This window comes from Lithobates pipiens, unplaced genomic scaffold (genome assembly GCF_037356315.1).
Source record: "Lithobates pipiens isolate NorthernLeopardFrog02 unplaced genomic scaffold, aLitPip1_a1.2 Scaffold_3, whole genome shotgun sequence".
Lineage (NCBI taxonomy): Eukaryota > Metazoa > Chordata > Amphibia > Anura > Ranidae > Lithobates > Lithobates pipiens.
Genome location: NW_027507790.1, coordinates 20,457,820 through 20,485,009, shown reverse-complemented (window position 1 = coordinate 20,485,009; position 27,190 = coordinate 20,457,820). Strand labels below are relative to the sequence as shown.

The window sequence follows — 27,190 nt, the reverse complement described above, 5'->3', positions numbered from 1 at the left end:
GCCAGATCTCCAGAACCCCAGAGGTAGCTCTGCTGAATGCTCCATCCCCCTCACTTCCCAGGGCAGTCCAGAAATTGGTCCACTTTATCCTCCTTGGCACAAAAATTTCAATTGAAGCAGCATGGAAACACAGACCCTCTTTCCTAGCAGATAAGAGGAAGATATCGTGGATCATGTCTCAGCAAAAACTTACCAGTATTTTGATGGCTACCTTAATAAAATTCCGCAGGGTTTGGGAGCCTTGGGCCAGCTATGTTGGAGTCTCTCTTTTACCAGGAGTGCCTCCCCACTCACCCTGTGACCCACTGCCCTAAAAGGGCCTTGACAGCCTCCTGCTCGGCAAGTCGCACATCTTTACGTCATTTACCCATACTGATCTAAGACGCGTCCCCCTCCCCATCCCTCTGTACACCCTTTTCCTTTTCTTTTACTATCCTTTCTCTTCTAACTTACCTACATTGAATACGCAGATAGGTCTGTGACCAACATAAACTAAGCTCAGACCTGGTTCTCAATAGGGAATCTCCCATCCTGAAATTGTGCAGAGGCTACCAGTTTGAGAGGGCCGGGGGGTTTTGGGGGCCTTCACTTCTCTCCCGACACAGTCAGATCCAGATAGGGGTGCCGGGGGGATGGGGACCCCCAACCCATCCGACTACTGCACCGGTTTCTGGTTGGGCCAGATCCCTAGACCACTTTATTTCTTAGCCGCTTGCACAGAGTTATATACTGTTAACCCCTTTGATATTTACACACCTCTGTTTATGTTGATTGTTGACTACTGTTTTGTTCACATATAGCAGGAGGCCTACCCTACTGAAATTTGAAAAACGTTAAGTATGCATATCTGTACGTGCCTTTTCAAAAATAAAAATTGATTGAAAGTAAGAATAATGCTGCTTTCTTTATGGGGTACTACTTCATGTTACACCCATATTTTGAGTGTAACATGAAACATGGTCAGAGTCTGCAGTCCCTCACCCTCAAACCATGGCCCCCTTACAGAATCACAGGGTTCTGCTCCCCACTGGCTCCTGTCAATTTTGAATTTGATGGAGCTGTGTGTGGCTCTGCCTGCACAGCCACATCATTAAGTTGGATTTCACAAAGATCTTTGAATGAGCAAACTATAAATCCCACCTTCCACCATGACACAGGGAAACGTAATTCTCAATGGAGCACATATGGGGTGACTTCACTACACTTGTAGTCCACTGATAGTTCCTCTAGCTCCGTAACTTTGTAAGGTATAGACTAGGGATGAAGAGTCTGCAGGTTGCCTGAGCATTGCACATGCAATTCACTGATCGTGTCTGCAATGTTTTGAAGGCTCCAATGCAAAAAAACAATTAAAGACACAATTGTGCTTTTTGCAATATGGGCACATTTAATTATTTATTAGACATGACCCTTTAAAACAAACCATCTAGATGACGTAATAGTGTTTAATTGGACCTAGCATTAGATATATTTTTTTCTTTATGTTCACGAAATGCTAAGTAATGTGTAAGACTTCCAGGTACCTTCCCTTACAATACCTTCATCTTCTTTTTCCATCATAAGAATGGCATCATCTTTATTCAGAAATTATCCATGGTCAGCATATCTTTGACTGAGATCCAGGCTCATGGATGTTACAGGCATGCAAATCCTGGTGCCTTTATAATTCCTGGCTGTGTTCACAAATATCCGATACAGAATAATGCCCTGCTGTAGCCTCTCATTTTGTGATTGGTGCCTAAGCTACATTGCTGCAGTTTAATCACTGAGGGGAGAGGAGATTAAAGTACTGTATTTGCTGGCGTATAAGACTACCTTTTACACTTAAAAAAAATGTCCAAAAATCGGGGGTCGTCTTATACGCCGGGTATACAGGTATACAATGCTGCCCGATGGATGTCAGCCCCCAAATGTCTGCTAATACTGTATGTGGCTTCAACTACAAACAGTATACGCCGTTGAGCCAATCCCGGCGAGCAATGTATTCTATTAATGAATACAGAGCCTGCTTGGATTGGAGTAGCAACCTCTGCCAATCCAAGCAGGCTACATAGAGTAGCCTGCTCGGATTGGCTTTGAGAGAGAGAGAGAGAGAGAGAGAGGCAAGGGCTGGTGATGCTACAGCCTCTGCCAATCCAAGCAGGCATTGTATTCATTAAAATAATACACCGCTCACCATACTTCCCTGGGTAAATCCATTCACTGATCTCCTACTACTATACATCCTGCTGTTTTCCTTTGAAGTCCCAGGCACCCAAGAGGGACAGGTAAATCTGGGACATATGACAGAGGGGTTATTAAATGCATTTTGGTGGACAATTCCCATAGAAAGTAACCCAAAAGTGGTATAGGTTTGGTTAGTGAAAAAGTCTACTTTCCAGAGTTGTGGCATTCAATAGATCTCTGTTTGTGTTATTATTGTTTGATTTACTTTATGACATAACACAGCATGGCGGATGAGTAGTTGGCATTCTTGCTTTGTATTTTTTAATCGTTCCAATGTTTTTTTAAAATGGTGTTGCCTCAGAAGGGGGGGTAGTCTTATACCACGAGTATTGCCCAAAACCTATGTTTTCACTTGAAAAATAGGGGGTCGTCTTATACGCCCAGTCGTCTTATACGCCGGCAACTACGGTATAACTAAAGGCATTTTTTTTAGGTTTGGATAGAGTGGAGAGATATTAGAAAACCTGTCAGGTTTTCAATGCTGTCTGCACCCCATTATGGAGATGCACCCTCTCTATTTGTTCTGTTTATCATTATCACCGAAAGCAAAATAAAAAACTAATTCTGGTTGTTACCATAACAGGAACAGAGGGAAAATATTCCAATGGGGACACTAATTCCAGTGAAAACCAGGGATTCCTTCACTTTGGGCAGATTTCCTCTCACTTTCTGTTTTGGCTATAGGACATTAACCAGTTCCTGACCTGCTCACGTCTATTTACGGGGGCAGAATGGCTCCCCTACGTGAAACCCCATAGCGTACGTGGTTCCTTTAAGAGCCACCAGAGGGCGCTCGCATGCGCCTGCTGCACAGTGGGGGACTCAATGCGCATGGTTGGCAGTTGCGATCACTGATGGCCATGCGCAATTGCTTTCGTAAACACACAAATCCCTGTGCTGTCAGAGGAGAGGAGACATGTCATTTGTTCCTAATATGTAGGACCAGTGATATGTCTCCTCTCCTACTCAGTCCCAACCCCATACAGTTAGAACAGACATTTAACCCCTTGATCATCCCCTAGTGTTAACCTCTTCCCTACCAGTATCATTTACACAGTAATCAGTGCATTTTTATAGTAGTGATCGCTGTATAAATGTCAATGGTCCCAAAAATATGTCAAAAGTGTCCGATCTGTCTGTATCAATGTCTCAATACCGCTAAAAATCACAGATCACTAGTAAAAAAAATAATAAAAATGCCATAAATCTTTCCCATAGTTTATAGACGCTATAACCTTTGTGCAAACCCATCAATATATGTTTATTATTATATGTAAAAGAATATATATTGGCCTAAACAGATGAAGAATTAAAAAAAATAAAAATAAACATTTTTGGGGATATTTATTGTAGCAAAACTTTAAATATATATATATATATATATATATTTTTTTTTTTTTTTTTTTATTTGCCGCTTTTTTGTGTATAGCGCAAAAAATAAAAACTGTAGGAGGTGACTGTGATTAAATAGAAACAAAAGAAAGCTCTATTTGTGGGGTAAAAAAAAGGAAGCAAATTTCGTTTGAGTATAGCATTACATGACCGCGCAATTACCAGTTAAAGCGACGCAGTGCCAAATTGTAAAATGTGCTCTGGTCAGGAAGGGGGTAAAACTTCTTCTGGGGCTGAAGTGGTTAAGTGAAGAGAAATTTCCCCAGTGGGAAACAGATGACCTTTAGTTCTACTTTAAGGAAATGCTTCTTACTGCTTACATCAGACTGATGACATAATTTAAGTCAGTAAGCAAAGTAATTAGACTCAAGCCCAAGGATGACTTTTTAATGATAAAAGAAGAATTGTTCTGAAAAATTATACTCTGTTTCTGTATATTGTGACAGGTCAGGAATTTACACATACGTAATTGTAAAGTTACTCAAAGTTCCTCTTTAGGCCACAGTGTCCTTAAAGCGGGAGTAAATCCAGTTTCAAAAAACACTTACATTCCCGGCATGCTGGAAATGCTAACTTTCACATTGGTTGTGCTCTCAACCAAACTTTCAAACCATCCAATGGCTGGTTTCATAACTGATCACATGTGCAGCATTATGGCAGTTGAAGAATCATTAGATGCCAAGATGGCAGCTTCCTTGACTGAAAACGATAGAAGGGTTTACTTCCACTTTAAGTCCTATAGTGCTCTATAAACAGAATAGCAACCACAATCTGCATGGCCACAATTTAGCCCAACCCTTTCCCACCACCTGCATCTTTCCACCAATAGAAATATATGGGTGGTGGACATAGGCATATTACTCATTCAGGTTTTAGTTGTGTAGTGTCCTGCTCTTGATGGGCAGACATTATTGTTTTTTTTTTCAAATTTAATTGTCTGAAGCTGTAGTTTGGCTCAGACTAATTTCTCTAAAAGTTCTGGTTTCTGTACCAGTCCAGCTGGGTTGCACTTGACCGTAGGTGTCGCTGTCACCGTTGGTGGGTGTGGAACAGCAACAAGCTGGATGCATTGAATGCCACCTCTTGCTCGGAAATAGTTCAGTGGATGTGGTTTCCCTACTGTGCATTCTGGGAGAGGGTAATTAAGGTGCCGACACCATTTTTTGGGTCTCTCTGTTTCCGGGTCCCTGTCTTGGGGTCCTCTAACCCGACCTCATGGTCCTCCTGGCCTGGGGCCTGTGTCGCATGGATCTGCGCCTCGGGGCCAGCTGGCCTGAGGCTTCGCAACTGAGAGTGTAGGCCCAGGAATGTCTTGGGTTCTACTGATCCAGGGGTGGTCCTGTGCTTTCTCGCCTGCGGAGAGAAGCCAAGAAAACTGGAGGATCCAGGGGAGGACTTCTCAGCTGGAGGACCGGGCGCACGGCTGGTATCTATGGAGGAGCCTGGAAACTCAGTTTAAGGATGCAACCCGGCTCAATATCATTACAGTATCATCGGGTCGGCTGAAAGAATCCGATACTGTATGGTAGTTCTTCCTAAAAACTCTCTAAGTTTAATTGACAAATCTGTGGCAGAGACTTTGTTGAGCATTTCATTGGCTGCTAGGTCACGTGAGAGGGGCCTATCTGGTGACTGCTGGATCCAGTCCGTGGATCTGTTTGTCCTCTGGATCTAACCAATACCTCTAACCCGCAATTACTAGGTGCCTGAACTCCCCTTTACCCTCTAACCCTCTATTGAAGGACTGTGTGTTGTGTCTTTCTTTGGTGTTATTCCTAAATAAATCTTAAAAAAGGACTGTGTCAGATTTATCATCATTTGGGCTACTTTCCAACGAGACCCCACTAAGACGAAGAGGCGAGCAGGTAAGGTAACGGTAAGCCCGAATAAAACCAGCAGCTCCTTCGGGGTTAGTTCTACAGTTGCAATTTCCTTTATACAGCATCCACAATTTGAATCTACTTGGGTGCTTTACAAAGGAATTGAATATGTTTCAGGTACCTGAAGGCACCTTCTATCTGGACCTACAGCCAGCTTAGCACCATTATACAGTACCTAAGGATATACTATAGAGAAATATATCTTAATGTATTTATTTTGCAAAGCTGACACTTCATTTCAGAGAGAAGAACAGATGATATATGAAGTGTCTCAGAGGTTAAAGGGAATATACAAAGCTCAGAACGATCTCCACTGTTACCATGGTTGCAACAGACAAATGATACTGGAAAACAATGATTTTCAGCAACCTGAAAATACATTGATGTCTGCAACATAAGAACATAAGAATGAAAACACTACCAAACATATTAATTATAAAAATAAATATGAATGTGTATATTTTCATATAAGTACTTCATATTTTAAAACATAGATGTGTGTGCACCTTGTAGAAACCATTGTATCATGTTCTTAGTCACTTGAGCACATTTATGCCTGATGAGAAGTTTGGGAAAGGCTGCACACTTCAGATTAAATGACATCTGCTCTGTATTTTAAAATGACAAAAACTTTGCATTGAATAATTTAAAGAGGACCTCATTTTCACATTGGGGTTGACTTACTAAATTTGGAGAGTGCCAAATCTGGTACAGCTTTGCATAGAAACCAAACCACTTCCAGTTTTTTTTTTTTTAAACTTAATTGAACAAGCTGAAGTTAGAAGCTGATTGACTGTCATGCATTAAAGGGAGACATAAAGACGAATGCCTGCACACACCAGACAACAGCCATTATTTTGTGAAGGCAGACCATCATCATTCAACTCATCATACAGCCCATCATACCTGTTGCTTCTGATGAATTTTAATTATGAAACACATTGGGCCAGAACTTAATGATGCATTAATGCAGAAGCTACATGGATGTGTAAGCAGGAAGTGTAGCGGCACTCCTGCTGTGTTATATGGGCTGGCTTGTCCAGAGTGTGTGGTGAGAGCACCAAACCACATGAGCGTGATAGTATGTATTTTTGTTCTGCAATTATGTATTGCATCCTCTTTTCTATGCTCAACTTATGGTGCATATGAAACTCTTGGAGCTGACAGTGGCTTGAGAGATCTTGAATTTGTCTGGATGATCATCTTGTTTCCACAAGCTAAATTTGACTATCCTATTTATTAAGTGGTCAATATTAGGAAGGTACAAGAGAAAGAGACATAGGGGTTTTTTTTACTAAAGGAAAATCCACTTTGCACTGAAAGTGCACTTGGGAGTGCAGTCGCTGTAGATCCAAGGGGGACATGCAAGGAAAATAAAAAAAACAGCATTTTAGCTTGCACATGATTGGATGATAAAATCAGCAGAGCTTCCACTCATTTCAGATCTACCCCTTAGATGTAGAGCGACTGCACTTCCAAGTGCACTTTCAGTGCACTTGGAAGTGCACTTGCAGTGCAAAGTGGATTTGCCTTTTGTAAATAACCCCCATAGTTCCTTAAGCGCTAAGGACTGTGACTCAAGGGATGAGGTGAAGCAACCAAAACATTGTGACTAATCCCGAATCAGTGCAGCTGACCAATAACATGTGGAAAAAAATTGCCATAGAAGAAAACAACTGGTGGACAATGCTCAATGGACAAGATAATAAAGTGGTAGAACCACAGGAGTCAATTAAGTAATGTGTAAAGGCAATGTTTATTTCATCAATAGACAAAATAATTCATTAAAAAGGTGAAGATAAAAAGGATAAAAGAGCCAACAATACCACTGTGGTTCCCATGGGCATTGAGGGGTAACATCATCCAGAGGACGGGCTGATGGAGCATGGAAGGTCGCCAATGTCCATGTTATGGAAGATGGAAACCTGGTCCAGGGTATCCTTGAAGGCTGGGAGCCGGAGCGTGTGCGTGCCTGGAATATCTTACTGCCACTCATTCCGGGTTGGTGTGAGCCAACCAGGAGACCCGACTGGAGGATCCGCTGTCACTGCCTTGGAGGTGTCATTACCTGTAGTGGTAGAATGGTAAAGCCGACCAGAGAAGCAGAGCCAGGGACCAGGGGAGCTGAGCCATTGGTTCTATAACAACCTTTGTCACAAGGAGAGCATTACTCCTATACACTAATATGTGGAAATAGGAGTTTGACACCACGTTGAGACTTATTGCACAGTGCAGGAGAGCAAACATTGTGGCATTCTTGTTTGGAACAACCTACCTGCTGAGTTCCTTCAAAAACTGTGTGCAAGTGTACCTGAAGAATTGATGCTGTTTTGAAGACAAAGGACTGCTGTCATAGAACCAATGGCTCGGCTCCCCTGGTCGGCGAGCAGCAGTGGGATCTCCCAGGCATGTCGGTGCTCCGGCTCCCAGCTATCAGGGATCCCTGGACCAGGTTTCCATTTTCCATAGCATGGACATTGGTGCCCTTCTATGCTCAATCAGCCAGTCCTCTGGATAGTGTTAACCCCTCAATGCCCATGGGAGCCATAGTGGTATCATTGGCTTATTTTATGCTTTTTATCTTCACCTTTTTAATTTATTATGTTGTCTATTGATTAAATAAATATTGCCTTTACACATGGCTTAATTGACTTCTGTGGTTCTACCACTTTATTATCCAGTCCATCACTTATCTACCATTATTATCCAGTCAAAATCACCCATGTATCAAACCAAGTTATCAGGGCACATGGCCCTTACAAAAAAACTGCAGAATAAAATCTCAAAACAACAGGTGAAATCAGCCTTTAAGTACAGACTAATATGACCAAGACAGAGAAAGAAAGGCTGAGGTCACAATGGTGTAAATAACCCTGTCTGGTTCAATAAGCAAAACGTCAAGGGAAGCATGGATGACAGGGATAATGCTTGATTCTAAAAAATGTGCTATTACCTAAGTGAGCATATCAGATAAGCAATAATACATAGGTAATTCTATCTGCATAATTTCCTGTGAGCAACAGAAAATATATATATATAAATAAACATAGCTAGGGGGCACTTGAGTGGGGATAAAAGAAGGAAATGGAAGGTTAGGTCCAGGCATTTGGTTAATAGAGGGAAGCTTAAGTTTGCCCAGCGAATTGGTAAGATTTACTTTTGAATACCATTCAGTAAAATGAAAGGAGGACATCAGATGAACTATTTTTGATGTAGAGAATGAATACTCAAAGAAGCATTTTGTGGGTGCGCAATTTTGGGCTATGGTGTCCTACTTCTCCAGGTATAAAAGTGATTGCAGGCCTCGTTTAACAATGGTGACAGAAGGCACTGTTTGGGATGTCCAAGCTTCAAGGAGGGCTCTCCTGGACATGTATATGTGCCACACCAACAAACACAGACAGAAGGTGCCTTGGTAAGATGTGGTCTTACTTTAATCTTTGGGTTTACTTTATCCTACAACAAGTTCTGGGCATATGAGTCATGGAATACCTTTTTAGGCATGCTTTCTTATGTCTAGGTGTTTGGTTTTGGGTCAAAGTTCCTTTAAAGAGCCTTGCTACACTATGACACTAAAAATGTTGCATTTTTTGAGGCAGGCTGCTAAAGTACAACATGACTCCTTTGTTAATTTTCCAGAGAAGTGTTCTAAAACATTTCCTCATGTTTCATTAACAGTTACAAACATATGTAGCTAATTAACATGAGTCACTAATTACCCCATTGTGCATTTGTAGTATTTGCAAAAGCATGTACTGTTGGTCAGTCTATTGCTTTAATATATAGCCTAACTACAAGGGCCTGTGCTACAGAATGCAGATAGAAGGTTTCAAGGCTGCAGATAACAATCACATAGTGCTGTTTTTAGGCATAGTTAAATTAAGTAGTTGCCCATAATGCAGCTTGAGTGGACTGAAAAATAGCAACCTTTAACCTAAAAAGCCTTGCAATATTGCACTTAATTATTTTCTGAAATGTACACTGTGTGTTTATTTGACTCACTATACTTTGCCAAATGTTCTCCTTTTTTAACCCACATATAAACTTGCACAGCTGCTTCTACTGCAAACTTCCAGCCAAAAATTATGTAAAATGTATGTGTGAACACATTATGATATATTGGCCACTGGCTTCTACAAACTGTAAAACGAAGCAGGGTGTCTAAGCAGGGATGCCAGGTGGACACCTGATAAATAAAAGTGAATTTTAAGCATATATATATTTTTCAGTCATTCAGGGCCTTCTGTGACCAGCCCACACTGAGCTGCAAAAGTATTTTCATGGGAGAGAAACGGCTATATGTTCTGGTGTATGCATATGTGCGAAAAATAAATAACTAAGGGTACCTATGTTGGGTATAGGGTATAAGGTATAAAGTTATAGAAAACTATACTAAAACATGTTAATGGTAGCAGAGGTGTAGTTGTATTTTTATATTTGGTAGTAGCATGGGCAGGAACAACCGATGTCCATTCTAGACACCAAAATGGCCAAAATGGCTTTGCCTAAGGGCCCCAGATGTTAAATTACTCATATATCTCTTTAAGGTTTTGTATTCCTTACTGGTAGTTTTTTATGTGTTTCAAAACATCGTTACCTTTATGTCAATATTGACAGTGGCAAGTTGAATGTGTCCTATCACGAAAAATAATCCTGAAAGTTTGTGAGCAAATAAACGAGGTGTAGTTGTATTTTTATATTTGGTAGTAGCATGGGCAGGAACAACCGATGTCCATTCTAGACACCAAAATGGCCAAAAATGGCTTTGCCTAAGGGCCCCAGATGTTAAATTACTCATATATCTCTTTAAGGTTTTGTATTCCTTACTGGTAGTTTTTTATGTGTTTCAAAACATCGTTACCATTATGTCAATATTGACAGTGGCAAGTTGAATGTGTCCTATCACGAAAAATAATCCTGAAAGTTTGTGAGCAAATAAACTTAAGCCCCATACACACATCAGATTTTCTGCTGAGTTTTTCCTTCAGATTTACCAAAACCATGTAGTACAAGGGCCTTCCTGATTGCATACACATTGAAACTCCTAAGGTTTGACCTCATATTATTTTGGTTTTTGTAAATCTGAAGGAAAAAAATCTGCAGAAAATCTGATAGTGTGTATGGGGCTATACATTGCAAGTTGTCCTACACTCGTCATACAAAAGCATTTGTTCACATATGACAGTAACATTTCAGTGTTAAATTTACTGTAGATCTGTTTCCTTAAGCACCAAAAATGGTTACATGTTGAGTGAAAAACATGATCAGTTAGTTTACGAAGCCAGCCTATAATTCATATTTACTGGCCCTTTATGACTTAGATTGAAGCAAATAACATTCATGCCCTGTAGCTATTCACCGCAGGCAGTAGTTCCTTCTTTCCCAATTACAGACTGTCACTGAAAGCTAACTTCTTACCTTGCTCTCCAGCAGGTCAACATTCTGTCTCAGTTCATTTCTCGACTTTTCAGATATTGCATGCTTTGCTGTTAAAGCAATGATTTCTTCCTGTGGGAAATGTTAAACAACAGTGCTTCATGTCAAGCTATACACTTAAGTAATGTGTGAAGGTTATACATGGAAAAGTTTCCATTTACTGTGCTACTTACCTCCTTTGCCCGGAACTTTGCTTCATCTACATTGACTGTCAGCGAGGGACGAATGTTAGACATGATTTGCCACCACAGCCACTCTCGGATGCAATAGAATTTTCTGATATTCTTCTGTATACATTTGAGAGCAACCATCTGAATCTAAACAGAGAAGATGAAAAAGCATAAAAACTGAAAACACAAATTACTCTTGAATATTGTACAGTCTAATTGCCACTTTCCAGCTTTATAACACATCCTGAGTTTCCTGAGTTTCTGATATCTTCAGCCAACTTTATTTTTATACAGATAGCAATATTTGAAAAATGTCTAACATATTATGTCTGCAGCAGCCCCAGATATATGGCTGAATCACAAAACCACTGTGATAGGACAAATGTTGGCATGTCCTTATAATTGTGAGCCTTGCTCTCTTGTGCATTCCTTTTGGCCAGTAAGACAGCCCATCACAGAAATGTGAGGTGGTGGTACCTAGCAGTGAGCTCCCCCACTAGCCTAAGGTGTCAGAGCTTTGTCTGTCTATAAGGCCTTGCATTCGGCCATACAGTATTTGAAGATTTTTTTATTTCCTTGACACAGAGGGGTTGATTTATTAATGGCAAATAGGCTGTTCACTTTGCATGGGAATTTGCCCCAAAGCTTAGTAAATGTGGTGATGTTTCATTTTGCAAAGAACACCCAATCTCATGCAAGGAAAATTAAAAAAAAAAGCATTTTTGCTTGAACAGTCAGAAGAGATTCACCTCATTCCCTTTCAAAGTGAACTGCTTGCTTGGCACCTTTAGTAAATCAACCCCAAAAGTGTAGTTTCAAACAGCGGTGAGACATTCAGTCTCCAGCCCTTACTGAAGAAGTCACGGTGGTGTAGCAGCCCATTTGACGTAACGCGTATAGGGGTAAGGGGTCGCAGTGGGAGCGTCATCCCACAAGCATCTTGTTGTTTCTATGCATCCTGAGCCCGCACTGCTTAACCACTTTCAGACCGGACCATTTTGCTGGTAAATGACCAGAGGTCTTTTTACACTTTGGCACTGCGCTGCTTTAACTGGTAATTGCGCGGTCATGCAATGTTGTACCCAAACAAAATTTGCGTCCTTTTCTTCCCACAAATAGTGCTTTCTTTTGATGGTATTTGATTGCCTCTGCGATTTTTATTTTTTGCGATATAAACGTAAAAAGACCGCAAATTTTGAAAAAAAATGATATTTTCTACTTTTTGTTATTAGAAAAATCCAGTAAACTCAATTTTAGTCATACATTTAGGCCAAAATGTATTCAGCCACATGTCTTTGGTAAAAAAAAAAGTCAATAATTGTATATTTATTGGTTTGCGCAAAAGTTGTCACATCTACAAACTAAGGTACGTTTTCTGGAATTTACGCAGCTTTTAGTTTACGACTGCCTATCTCATTTCTTGAGGTGCTAAAATGGCAGGGCAGTACAAAACCCCCCCAAATGACCCCATTTTGGAAAGTAGACCCCCTAAGGAAATTGATAAGAGGCATGTTGAGCCCATTGAATATTTTATTTTTTTGCCTCAAGCGATTGAATAATGACAAAAAAAAAATTTTTTATTTTTTTTTACACAAAGTTGTCACTAAATGATATATTGCTCACACATGCTATGGGCGTATGTGAAATGACACCCCAAAATAAATTCTGCTGCTTCTCCTGAGTACGGGGATACCACATATGTGGGACTTTTTGGGAGCCTAGCCGCGTACGGGGCCCCGAAATCCAAGCACCGCCTTCAGGCTTTCTAAGGGCGTAAATTTTTGAGTTCACTTCTCACTACCTATTACAGTTTTGAAGGCCATAAAATGCCAAGATGGCACAAAACCCCCACAAATGACCCCATTTTAGAAAGTAGACACCCCAAGCTATTTGCTGAGAGGCATGTTGAGTCCATGGAATATTTTATATTTTGCCACAAGTTGCGGGAAAATTACAAACTTTTTTTTTTTTTTTTTTTTTTCACAAAGTTGTCACTAAATGATATATTGCTCACGCATGCCATGGGCATATGTGAAATGACACCCCAAAATAAATTCTGCTGCTTCTCCTGAGTACGGGGATACCACATATGTGGGACTTTTTGGGAGCCTAGCCGCGTACGGGGCCCCGAAAACCAAGCACCGCCTTCAGGCTTTCTAAGGGCGTTACAGTTTTGAAGGCCATAAAATGCCAAGATGGCACAAACCCCCCCCAAATGACCCCATTTTGGAAAGTAGACACCCCTAAATTTAGGGGTACACTAGTGAGACTAGGTAATAAATGGCGGGTGCCCTGAAACTATAAAAAAATAACTAACCAACCAGCGTCACCTGTAACAGTTATATGGTGATCACTGGTGAAAGGGTTAACTAGGGGGCAATCAGGGGGCTTTATGCGGTAGTATATGGGGGTCCCTGGCGCTATAAAAAGCTGCAGCGAACCTAAATACCTACCTGCCTAACTAGCGTCACCTGTGACACTAATACAGCGATCAGAAAAACGATCGCTTATTAGGCTGGGTTCACACTGGAGCGATGCGGGAACGCCACGAATGCGCGGCGGGTTCCCGCATCGCATGCCTCCCGGCGGCAGTTCACACTGCCCTATGCGAACTGCTGGGAGTGTCAGTGAAATGTTACTGACACCCCCAGATCAGTTCGCATATCGCAGTGCGATCTGCAAACTCGGATCGCATGGTGTGAACACCCATGCGATCCGATTCTGCTGCGGGCCAAAAAAAGGGTCCCGTGCGAATTTGCGGCGGGTGCGGCGGGTGTGGCGGGTGCGGCGGGTGCGGCGAATGGCTGAACTCGAATCGCACAGAGATCGGATGTGATTTGCACTGCAGTGCAGTGCGAATCACATCCGTTCTCCTAAACCGCTGCAATGTGAACCCAGCCTTAGTGACACTGGCGACGGGGGGTGATCACGGGGTTAAACCTTTATTGGGGGGGTTAGGGGGGTACCTTAGAACTAAAGGGGGCTAACCCTAACTGCCCTAACAGTTATTAGTCACAAATGACACCCGCCGGGTGATCAGGGGGTTAAACCTTTATTAGGTAATAAATGGCGGGTGCCCTGAAACTATAAAAAAATAACTAACCAACCAGCGTCACCTGTAACAGTTATATGGTGATCACTGGTGAAAGGGTTAACTAGGGGGCAATCAGGGGGCTTTATGCGGTAGTATATGGGGGTCCCTGGCGCTATAAAAAGCTGCGGCGAACCTAAATACCTACCTGCCTAACTAGCGTCACCTGTGACACCAATACGGCGATCAGAAAAATGATCGCTTATTAGGCTGGGTTCACACTGGAGCGATGCGGAAACGCCGCGAATCCGCGGCGGGTTCCCGCATCGCATGCCTCCCGGCGGCAGTTCACACTGCCCTATGCGAACTGCTGGGAGTGTCAGTGAAATGTTACTGACACCCCCAGATCAGTTCGCATATCACAGTGCGATCTGCAAACTCGGATCGCATGGTGTGAACACCCATGCGATCCGATTCTGCTGCGGGCCAAAAAAAGGGTCCCGTGCGAATTTGCGGCGGGTGCGGCGGGTGTGGCGGGTGCGGCGGGTGCGGCGAATGGCTGAACTCGAATCGCACAGAGATCGGATGTGATTTGCACTGCAGTGCGGTGCGAATCACATTCGTTCTCATAAACCGCTGCAATGTGAACCCAGCCTTAGTGACACTGGCGACGGGGGGTGATCACGGGGTTAAACCTTTATTGGGGGGGTTAGGGGGGTACATTAGAACTAAAGGGGGCTAACTCTAACTGCCCTAACAGTTATTACAGTCACAAATAACACCAATGCAAAAAAAAAAAATGCAAAAAAAAAAAATGACATTGGTGTCACTGTGACTGGGGGGCAGGGGTAATTGGGGGGGTGATCGGGGGGTAAAGGGGGGGTGTGAGTGTGCCTGGCATGTTCTACTGTGTGTGTAGAGTGTTGGTGCAACTCACCGATCCGCTCTCCTCCGTGTCGGAACGAAAAATACCGACACGGAGGAGAGAATACATCACTTCCTCTCCTGTGTTTACATTACAGGAGAGGAAGTGATGTCACGGGGAAATTCTATTCGTCGGGAGCGATCGCGAGGGGGTGGCCATGAATGAATGGCCGCCCCCTCGTCCCGGATCGCTCCCGGACGAAAACCGACCGCCGCAGGCACCGGGCGGGGGCCCGATCGGGCCCCCGACCCGCGGGAGGCAAGGGACGTACATGTAAGCCCTTATGCCTGCCCGTGCCATTCTGCCGACGTACATCGGCGTGCGGCGGTCGGCAACTGGTTAAGTGCTGCATTTGTGAGTAACGTTTTAATGTTTTAATGAGGAAATTAACCGTTTTGATATACAGAGAGCTCTAGATTTTGCCTTTTCTATTCCCATGTGCACAGGACCCCATTGAGGGAATTTGTACTGGCTGGTATCCATCTAATCAGCCAGAGGCAGCACGGAAGAAATATCAGGGCCACAAAAGAATAAAATAGAGAAGTGGCCCCATGGGATTGTCACTCCCTGACACCTATTTGTTTTATAAATAAATGTCACTCTTAATAGAGGGTTATGATAATTGTTAAAGTGGATTTGCCACCCAAAAAAAATAAATGCTTAAAATTCCTTAAAAAAAAAATTGGAAAAAAATGTTTTACTCACCTCTAAATGCCTGTTGCTAGAGGGTCCCTCGTAGTCTGCCTCCTTCATTGCCTGGGCTGGTGACCTCACTTCACCTCGGTGCCGCAGTCATCTGGGACCTGTCACGTGTCCCAGATGACTATGCGGCATATCACAGTGCGCGGAGCCGCTGGCGCATGCGCAGTGGGTGCCCGGCTGTGAAGCCACAGCCGGGTGCCCACAGTAAGAATGCTGGCACCACGAGCGGAGCGAGGAAAAAGGAGGGGCTTCGTTCCCCTGCATCGCTGGACCCTAGGACAGGTAAATGTCCGATTATTAAAAGTCAGCAGCTGCAGTATTTGTAGCTGCTGACTTTTCATTTTGTTTTTTTTTAGGGGACACCCACTTTAAGTACATGTCTCTCGATGGCTGTTTTTCTGGTTCTTTCTATTTTGTGTTTCAGGTGATAAGCTGCCTGCTGTTGCTTAGAAGATTTACCTTAGCTGCGGAGCACTGAATTGGTGACAAATCCTTTGGCGGGAAACATCTAGCCAATGAGTGTAACCTTTTACTTATATCCTCTCCTGTCACTGGGTGGAGTTAGCATTTACCTCAGGTCTGACAGCTGGACTCACCTCTGGATTCTCCTCAGCCTTCCTTCTGGATCTTTTGACCTGCTCCCCCACCCTCCCTCCCCTTTGTAATTTCCCCTCATCGTGGTCCCTCTTTATGTGGGTAATGTCACCCACTTTGTGGGTTGACAGTGGTTGGTACGCTGTTACTTGGTTGATATAAGATATTACTGCTTTAGTCTTAGTGACTGAGCATGTTTGGTCTGTTATTGGTTACCAACAGTTCTGATTGATATTGAAGGTCCATCTTTTTGGGTAAGGTCGCCCACTTTGTGGGTGGACAGTGGTTGGTAAACTGTTATTTGGTTGCTATAAGATATTGCTGCTTGAGTCTTAGTGACTAAGCATGTTGGTCTGTTAATGGTTAAGAGCTATTCTGTTTGGTATTAAAGGTTGAAGTTCATTTCATAATTAAAATAGATTTAAACCCAATAAAGGGGCCGGCGCCTAAACTTATCCACAATCCTTGTTGTATGTTTTATTTTATATTTTAGGTATGTTCTTATGGTATGATGGGTTTTAATGGGGTGAACAATCCAATAGGAGTTCCATGACCAGCTGATATGTTTGTATCCCAGACCTTCTGGTGAAACAGGGGTCAGAACATGAGGTGAGCAGCTAGGATATTGAGGTGGAGGAGAGCATTATTTTCGTTTATGCACTGGTGGTGCGTTGTGCATTTTTGTGCAGAAGACTGAGGATTACATTTGTGGATTCGGACTCTTATTTTCATTCAATACATTTTTTGAGTGTGTGGACTTTATCTTTATTGTTTATTGTTCACTATTCCCACTTAGGGAACACGTATATTTCATTATTGTGTACTTTTCACTATTCCCAGTCAGGGAACATGACTATTTGATTGTGCACTCAGTATCATGCTATGCACGTTAATCACATATTCTTATTTAAGGATTTATTGGTGGTTATTTAGGAAGTGCAACACTGTTTTTTAATGTATATTTTATATGTGAAGTGAATGCATTTTCTGTGCGTGCAGCAGCCAGGTGGGGAGTATTTTCCCCAAAATTTGGTGGGATTTTTTGTTATATCGCCTACAGCACATATCACTATTTAGTGATTAAGGTTATTATTATTTGGGCTGATAGAAATGTGTTATACTATTGTGCTCAGTTTTAAATAATCTGTGTTGGCAGGATCTGAAAACTCGGTGCAACTTTTCTCCCTTCCATGTACTTCTAAGCATGACTGTTTAATTTCACATGATAATATGGTATGATATGTTTCTCTCTCTCATTGGAAAAGAACACATATTTGAGGAGGGTCTTGTATGTTCAAAGAATTAGTGATTGGTGCTCCCAAGGTAGCAGAATACTGGCAACAATCTGGCCTTAAAGCGGGAGTCCGCCGGGACTCCACTTTTTTTTTTTAAAGCCAGCAGCTACAAATACTGCAGCTGCTGACTTTTAAAATAGTGACACTTACCTGTCCAGCGCGCCCGCGATGTCGGCACCCGAAGCCGATCTCTAGATCGTCTCTCGGGTGCTGCCGCCGCCATCTTGGGTATGGGAATCAGGAAATGGAGCCTTTCGGCTTCATTTCCCGGTTCCCTACTGCGCATGCGCGAGTCGCGCTGCGCAATAAGGACGGTCCCCGCTGCCTCTGGGATCTGTGTGTTTCCCAGCAGGCAGCGGGGCACTTGCGGAAAGGGGCGTAATCTACGCCCCTTTCCGCAGAGAGCTATCCCGGAAGTGGGTGCAGATACCTGTACTGTACAGGTATCTGCACCCCCCTCCCCCCTGAAAGGTGCCAATTGTGGTGCCGGAGGGGGGGAGGGTTCCGATGAGCGGAAGGTCCACTTTAGGGTGGACCTCCGCTTTAATTTTAATCTTTGATGAACTAGGAAAGTAATTTCGTCATTTTTTATAGACTATATAGCTTGCTTTATTTCACTTTATTTTGCACCTTATGGGGGCTCTGTATATTTATAACAATAATCTAGAATTGTTATTATATTGAAGTTAAAGGGTGGGATACAATAAGTGCGTGCACAAAGGCAAGAAATCATTATTTAGGTATCTGTACATACAGTACATGTATTCCATTTTTGTTTTGTGTTCTATTTCAAAACAGGAAGTAAGAGGAAATCCCTCCAAAGTGAGGGCCTCCCAGGGTGTCACCAGAACTAGAACGGACAGGTTTTCTAATCCTTCTCCACTCTATCCAAATGAAAAAAAATAAAATAAAATGCCTTTAGCGACGCTTTAATATTATCATACTGTACATTTTATTGAGTTTCAAGTAAAAAGAAAATTATGGCTTTGTATACGTTTATTTCAGATAAATTTGCACAATATATTATAATGCCATAGGGATGCACCATAAAGCTCTATCAAAAAGCACATCTCAAACATAGGTCATATGATTCCCTTTTATATCAATGATGTTATTTGGATGACAACATCAAAGGCTATGTTTGACCTGCATTGCGTTTCTTTGGACAAAGCAGGCCCTACTGAGATGCACTTTATTTGCAAATTGCAGTACAAGACTACATTTAACCTGCTTTGCCTGCATTTGAATGCATGTCTTTGATCAATGCTACTCACATATGTATCAATGCCCTCTTTAGGACCGCCTGCCCACATTGTACAGTGGACAGGTGGCTCCTACGGGGACAGGCTCTTCCTACATTTTAGCCTACATTTTTGAAGACATTTCACATTTTCTATTGAATATGTTTTAAAAGCAGAAAAAATGTTTTTGTTTTTTTGTTTTCAAAATTGTTTGTATTTTTTTGTTTATATAATAATAAAGAAAAAAAACACATTGGTGATCAAACACCACCAAAGGAAAGCTTTTTTTGTGGGAAAAAAAATGATATGAATTTTGTTTGGGCAAAGTGTTACATGACCATGCAATTACAAGTTAAAATAGTGAAGTGTTAAATAGTATAAAATGGCCTAATTATGAAGGGGGTAAAACCTTCCAGAGCTGAAGTGGTTAGGTATAAAAAAAAGTTGAGTTTTATGTTTGAGACCATAATTTCCAATTACTGGTCTAACAACGTCTTTTTTCTATGACAATGAAGGCAAAAATCCAATTGCCAGCTAGCAGAACTGTTCGTTTTTTACAAAAAGCTAAATGAAATACTGTAACTTGCCAAGGCAGCTTATTATCAACTAGAATGTGAAGTACATGACATTGCTTGAAATTTGCATTAGGTTCACCTAATAGAAATTAATGAATTACAGTACTTTTTTTTCAGTCAAGAAAGGCATTTTGCTAAATGAAGTATAGTTAAATAGGAGGTAGAGGTATGAGTATTATAACATTTCCAGATGAATTTCCTTAGGATCTTCCACATAAGATGGGAGAAGGCCTGTTCTGGAATCACAAGAGAAAACAGAAATCTGTGGGGCTTCTTTCCTTGATATTTACGTGTCAGACACAATTTTGCTTTTTTGCAACTGCTCACAAATTTGAAGGGTTCAAGTGAGGTGCAATACTATGTAGGGGCATGGTTATGACTATAGATGGCACAACTCACTTCTTTAACAGCATTAACATGAAGTTCCAGCAAACCATCAACGTTATCTATAATTCTGTCACCTTACAAGACTCAAAATACCAGTTTATCATTCCAAGTTATACAATCTTTGGTTGGTAGGGCAATCTAAGAATTGTAGTATCACAAAGGCACAAATAATGTATATATTATATATATATATATCAGGGTTGGGATAAGAAGTTTCAACTCCCAGGAATATGAGCACAAGTAAACAGAGCAGACAACATTGACATCACCGCATTGACATCACCGCTGATCTCACATCATTAAGGCTATATTCAAACTGAGGTGCTTTACAGGTGCTTTAGCGCAAAAAAATAGTGCCTGCAAAGCTCCTGTAAAGCGCCTCTCCTGTCACTCCAGTGTGATAGCCCGAGTGCTTTCACACTGGAGCGGTGCGCTTGTGGGGCTTTAAAAAAGTCCTGCAAGTAGCATCTTTGGGGCGCTTTAGCAGCGGTGTATACAGCGCTCCTAAAATGCCCTGCCCATTGAAATCAATGGGCAGCGCCGCCAAAGCACCTGCAAAGCGATTCGACGGCGGAAATTTGCGGGCCCTATTAACCCCTTCATCTGCCGCTAGAGGGGGTTAAAAGCTCCCCGCTAGTGGCCGAAAAGTGCCATTAAAAATACGGTAAAGCGCCCCTAAAAATTGCCGACCCCCCCCCCCCAGCCCCAGTGTGAAAGTGCCCTAATGGTTTATGAAACAGAGGTGAACAGAAGAGAACATATCTCCACACACAGAGAATCTGTCATTGACTTACACAGAAAAAGCCAGTTTATGAAGGTGATATCTCAGCACTGCTGCTGACACTGGGGAGCTACAGTTCATTGAGGGAACCATGAATGTTAACATGTACTGTGACATACTGAAGCAGAGCACGAGCCTCTCCCTTCGGAGACTGGGCCACTGCTTTGTTAAAGAAGCTGAGGGTAAAGGTGATGGACTGGCCAAGCATGTGCCCATACCTAAACCCTATTGATCATCTGTGGGGCATTCTCAAATGGAAGGTGAAGAGGCGCAAGGTCTCTAACATTCACCAGCTCCATTATTATTATTATTATTATACAGGTTTTATATAGCGCCAACAGTTTGCTCAGCGCTTTACAACATAAGGGCAGACATTACATTTACATTACAATTTGGCACAAGAGGAATAAGAGGGCCCTGCTCGTTAGAGCTTACAATCTAAAAAGGAAGGGGCAATTGATACAGGAGGTAATTACTGTGGGGGATGAGCTGATGGGGGAAGTAAAACAGTGTTAGTTAGAAGCAGGATAGGCTTCTTTGAAGAGAAGGGTTTTCAGGGATCGTCTAAAGATGGATAGATTAGGGGACAGTCGGACAGATTGGGGTAGGGAGTTCCAGAGGATAGGAGAAGCTCTGGAGAAATCCTGGAGGCGAGCATGGGAGGAGGGGACAAGGGAGCTAGAGAGCAGGAGGTCTTGAGATGACCGAAGAGGGCGGTTTGGTTGGTATTTTGGGACCAGGTCAGTGATGTAGCTGGGGGCAGAGTTATGGATGGCTTTGTAAATTATTGTTAGTACTTTGAATTTTATTCGTTGGGTGAGTGGAAGCCAGTGCAGGGATTGGCAGAGAGGGGTGGAGGACACTGAATGGCTGGTAAGGTGGATGAGTCTGGCAGCGGCATTCATTATGGACTGGAGGGGGGATAGCCTATGTAAAGGTAATCCAACGAGGAGGGAGTTGCAGTAGTCGAGGCGAGAGATGACCAGGGAGTGAATTAGAAGCTTGGTGGTGTCATTAGTTAAAAAGGGGCGTATTCTGGAAATGTTGCGGAGGCTAAGGCAGCATGATTTGGACAGGGCTTGTATGTGGGCCTGAAAGGACAGTTCGGAGTCGAAGGTTACCCCTAGCACCTTGGCATGTGGGGATGGACTGATAGATGTGCCATTGATCTTGACAGAGAAGTCAGGTGAAGGGGTACGTGGGGGAGGAAATATTAAGAGCTCGGTTTTAGATAGATTAAGTTTGAGGAAGTGGTGTGACATCCAGGCTGATATGTCTGTTAGTAGATCAGCGATGCGTGAGGAGACTGATGGGGTGAGCTGAGGGGTAGAGAGATAGATTTGGGTGTCATCAGCATATAAATGGTAGCGAAAGCCATGGGAGGCTATCAGCTGACCCAAGGAGGATGTGTAGATCGAGAATAGTAGAGGTCCAAGGACAGAACCTTGGGGGACCCCAACGGTAAGAGGAGTTGGAGAAGAGGAAGTGGAGTTGTAAGTGACACTGAAGGTGCGATGAGATAGGTAAGATTCAAACCAACGGAGAGTGCAGTCATGGAGACCAAGCAAATTGAGTTTTTTGAGGAGGAGGGGGTGGTCAACTGTATCAAAGGCAGCAGAAAGGTCCAAGAGTAAGAGTATGGAATAATGACCGTTGGTTTTGGCTGTTAGTAAGTCGTTGGTGAGTTTTAGAAGGGCAGTTTCTGTGGAGTGCTGTGGGCGAAATCCAGACTGAAAAGGATCGAGAAGGTTATTTTCAGTGAAGTGGTTGCTCAGTCGGTTATAGACTAAACGTTCGAGGAGTTTGGAGGCAAAAGGGAGTAAAGAGATGGGTTTTAAGTTGTTAAGATTGGTGGGGTCTGAGGCCTTTTTTGGTATGGGAGTGACTAGTGCATGTTTTAGAGGGTTGGGGAAGATGCCAGTAGAGAGTGAGAGGTTGAAGATATGAGTTAAGGAGTGTAGGATTGAGTCAGATGGTGACCGTAGTATTTGAGAAGGAACAGGGTCCAGGGGGCAGGAGGTTAGGCGGGCATTAGAAAAAAGTTTAGTGACTTCCTCTATAGTAGCTGGGTCAAAAGAGGAAAGTATTGATTGTGCAGGAGGACAGGGAGTGTAAGGTGAGGGAGATGTCTGTAGAGCGGAGATCTCGAGACGAATCGTCTCAATCTTATTTTTGAAGTGATAAGCAATCTCCTGGGCAGTGAGTAAGTTAGTGGGTGGGGGTAATGGAGGACGAAGTAGAGTGGTAAAGGTAGAAAAGAGTTGATGGGGACTGCATGAGAGGGTGTTAATGAGAGTGATAAAGTAGGTCTGTTTGGCAGCGTGCAGGCAGGAATGGTATTTTTGGAGGGCAGATTTATATTGGCTGAAATCTTGCTGTGACTTCGTTTTACGCCACAAACGCTCAAGAGCACGGCTACGTTTTTTGAGGCTTCTGGTATTGTCTGTCTGCCAGGGTTGCAGCGGCCGGGGCTTGATTCTGTGCGTAGTAAAGGGGGCCAAGGTATCCAGGGTGGATGACAGCGAACTGTTGTAGACAGAAGTAGCCAAGTTGGGGCAGGACAAGGAGGAGATTTTGTCGTAGAGACAGTCTGTAGCAGAGAAAAGAAGAGAAGGGTTAAGATGGCGAAGGTTTCTACGGGTAATAGTTTGGTAGTTGGAAGGCAAGGAGGAGGCAGACAAGGAGAGATTGAAACTAATAAGGTGGTGATCAGATAGAGGAAAAGGAATATTGGAAAGGGTGTGCGGAGTGCATAGGTAGGAGAAGATAAGGTCAAGGCAGTTGCCAACAGAGTGAGTGGAAGCACTTGTCCATTGTTTTAGATCAAAAGAGGAGGTTAGGCTCAGCAGCTTAGAAGTGGCAGGAGTGTTAAGATTAACAGGGATGTTAAAGTCACCAAGAATGAGTGTTGGAATTTCAGAGGAGAGAAAGTAGGGTAGCCAGGCAGAGAAGTCATCAAGGAAGTTTGATACCGGTCCAGGGGGGCGATAGATCACAGCAATTCTCAATGAAACCGGAGAAAATAGGCGAATACAGTGAGCTTCAAATGAAGAGAGGGACAGAGAGGGGGGTGGATGAAGAACCTGGAAAGTGCTTTGAGGGGATAGGAGAATTCCAACACCACCTCCTTTCCGTCCACTAGGCCTGGGAGAGTGAGTCCACAGGAGGCCACCATAGGAGAGAGACGCAGGAGAAGGAAGGTCAGATTCTTGAATCCAGGTCTCAGTAATTGCAAGTAGGTTCAGAGAGTTAGTGATAAATAGGTCATGGACAGTGGTGAGTTTGTTACAAACAGAGCGGGCATTCCAAAGGGCACAGGAGAAGGGGAGGCTGGCTCTAGGCTGAAGAGGAATAGAAATGAGATTGTGTGGATTGCGGCTGCTAGCAGAGGATGGGCTGTGCTGGGTATGTTGGCCGAAGGTAAATGATTGTGGTCCAGGATTTGGGGAAATATCTCCAGAAGTTAGGAGAAGCAGAAGGGTGAGAGAGGTGATATGGGAGTGTGACTTATGTGGGGGGACACGTCCCAATGGCCTGCAGGCTTTATTGGTATAAGGATTTAGCGTTAGCAGGAGCTGATGAGTGCAGTAATAAGGTGAAGACAGGAGTGAGGGAGATGTCGTCATGGAGGAGTGGAAGAGGACTCCAGTTGCAACCTGTGAAGCTCTGGTGGACTGCATGCCCAAGAGGGTTAAAGTGTGGAAAATAATGGTGGCCACACAAAATATTGACACTTTGGGCCCCATTTGCTTAGGGGTGTACTGAGCAGTGATAATTTACCACTGCTTGAAAATGGACACCAGAGTGTTTCAGCGAATTTCTGGTACTGTAATCTTGCTATGTCACTCGAGATTACAGTAACAGGGGGCATTCTCCACTGTTCGAAGAGCTTGTAGAATGCTTCACTTCTCAAAAGGAGAAGCTACATATACCACTTCATCAACTGGAACTTAGAGCAGACCATAGTCCCAAGGACCACTGCATGCTAAGGATGCAAGTGCACAAGGCCAGATTCATTTAATGACAGTGATTGTCACAAAAACTATTGGACTCTAGTGGGCATATAAGTACAGAAAACATCTGATACTAGGTGGTATAGGCACAAAAAGCACTAGACCACACCACAGGAGGAATAGAGACACAAAAATGACTTAATATACTGTAAGATGGCTACAAGTTAGAAAGATTGTGAAGTCATCCTGCCAGCCAATAAATACATTACTGAAAACATTTCAATGCCGCCACCTACAGTACATAAAGTATGCAAATATGACTGCAAAAAATACACAATTAAATGAGACTAGGAGGCAAACTGGGTATCCTACTTATTCTTACCCAACATATTCCTTGATACTATATATTTCTTATGCCTAATTTATAACGTAGAAAATATTTATTTATTTTTTTCAGAAAGATTTCTAGCAGTATTACCATTTTTTATGCTGGATGCCAAACTGTTAGATGGCTATGGTGCATTGACAAGCAAGACAACTACAAAATGCACAACAAATGTAGTATTTAAGATTTCCTACAATACTCAGTTTTTCCATTTTAGTATTCATACCAATGATAGTCTCTACCAAGACATAGACCTACACAGACACCATTATTATAGTTCTGAAATGTTATTTTAGGTTTCTACGGGTGAATGTAAGTAAGAGGATGATATGTAATAGAAGAATACTTAAAGTAACACTATATCATGTTCTTACCCTTAGTTTCTTGAACCGTTGTCGACAAAGAAACCCTCTGCTTGCTGCTTGAAAAAGGATCATGTTTTGGGAGATCATCTTCTCTCGCTGCTTCTCCAGCCTTGATAACACACCAGCTTTCAAGAACACCTGCAGAGAATAATATAAGGTCATCAGATACATCAGAAACAATCAATACCACATCACCTGGTGCCAACTGGAGACAAGGAAAGAGCCATGTTTCTAATCTTAAAGAATTGTGTCAGAACAAACACCAAAAGCAACCTTAGTTGCTAATAGATATAAAGAAAATCTGATACATTTATATAGAGTCCATCTAGCATTAACCCTATCTTCAGTATCATTTTATTTGTTGAACCACCATAGAATTTAATTGTGTTAATATAGATTGATATAAGTACAGTGCCTTGCGAAATTATTCGGCCCCCTTGAACTTTTCAACCTTTTGCCACATTTCAGGCTTCAAACATAAAGATATAAAATTTAAATTTTTTGTGAAGAATCACCAACAAGTGGGACACAATTGTGAAGTGGAACGAAATTTATTGGATTTTTGAAACTTTTTTAACTAATAAAAAAATGAAAAGTGGGGCGTGCAAAATTATTAGGCCCCTTTGCGTTAATACTTTGTAGAGCCACCTTTTGCTGCGATTACAGCTGAAAGTCGCTTGGGGTATGTCTCTATCAGTTTTGCACATCGAGAGACTGAAATTCTTGCCCATTCTTCCTTGCAAAACAGCTCGAGCTCAGTGAGGTTGGATGGAGAGCGTTTGTGAACAGCAGTTTTCAGCTCTTTTCACAGAATCTCTATTGGATTCAGGTCTGGACTTTGACTTGGCCATTCTAACACCTGGATACGTTTATTTGTGAACCATTCCTTTGTAGATTTTGCTGTATGTTTGAGATCATTGTCTTGTTGGAAGATAAATCTCCATCCTAGTTTCAGGCCTTTTGCAGACTCCAACAGGTTTTCATTCAGAATGGTCCTGTATTTGGCTGCATCCATCTTCTCCTCAATTTTAACCATCTTCCCTGTCCCTGCTGAAGAAAAGCAGGCCCAAACCATGATGCTGCCACCACCATGTTTGACAGTGGGGATGGTGTGTTGAGGGTAATGAGCTGTGTTGCTTTTACGCCAAACATATAGTTTTGCATTGTGGGCAAAAAGTTCGATTTTGGTTTCATCTGACCAGAGCACCTTCTTCCACATGTTTGGTGTGTCTCCCAGGTGGCTTGTGGCACACTTTAGACAAGACTTTTTATCGATATCTTTGAGAAATGGCTTTCTTCTTGCCACTCTTCCATAAAGGCCAGATTTGTGCAGTGTACGACTTATTGTTGTCCTATGGACAGGCTCTCCCACCTCAGCTGTAGTTCTCTGCAGAGTGATCATGGGCCTCTTGGCTGCATCTCTGATCAGTCTTCTTGTCTGAGCTGAAAGTTTAGAGGGATTGCCAGGTCTTGGTAGATTTGAAGTGGTCTGATACTCCTTCCATTTCAAAATGATCACTTGCGCAGTGCTCCTTGGGATGTTTAAAGCTTGGGAAATCTTTTTGTATCCAAATCCGGCTTTAAACTTCTCCACAACAGTATTACGGACCTGCCTGGTGTGTTCCTTGGTCTTCATGATGCTCTCTGCGCTTTCAACAGAACCCTGATACTATCACAGAGCAGGTGCATTTATACAGAGACTTGATTACACACAGGTGGATTCTATTTATCACCATCAGTCATTTAGGACAGCATTAGATCATCAGAGATCCTCGCTGAACTTCTGGAGTGAGTTTGCTGCACTGAAAGTAAAGGGGCCGAATAATTTTGCACGCACAACTTTTCAGTTTTT

General features: G+C 42.6%; 1 protein-coding gene across 3 annotated transcripts in view; it reads right to left on the bottom strand.

Moving 5' to 3' along the window:
- MYO18B (myosin XVIIIB) overlaps nt 1–27,190 on the bottom strand; it is an 861,659-nt gene that overhangs the window by 410,746 nt on the left and 423,723 nt on the right. For all 3 annotated transcript variants that reach the window (XM_077461361.1, XM_077461362.1, XM_077461363.1), the window contains 3 exons: nt 25,348–25,476; nt 11,108–11,251; nt 10,917–11,006 (listed from right to left, as the gene is read on the bottom strand). In XM_077461361.1, the coding sequence (XP_077317487.1) occupies nt 10,917–11,006; nt 11,108–11,251; nt 25,348–25,476 (363 nt within the window). The remainder of the gene's footprint in view (nt 1–10,916; nt 11,007–11,107; nt 11,252–25,347; nt 25,477–27,190) is intronic.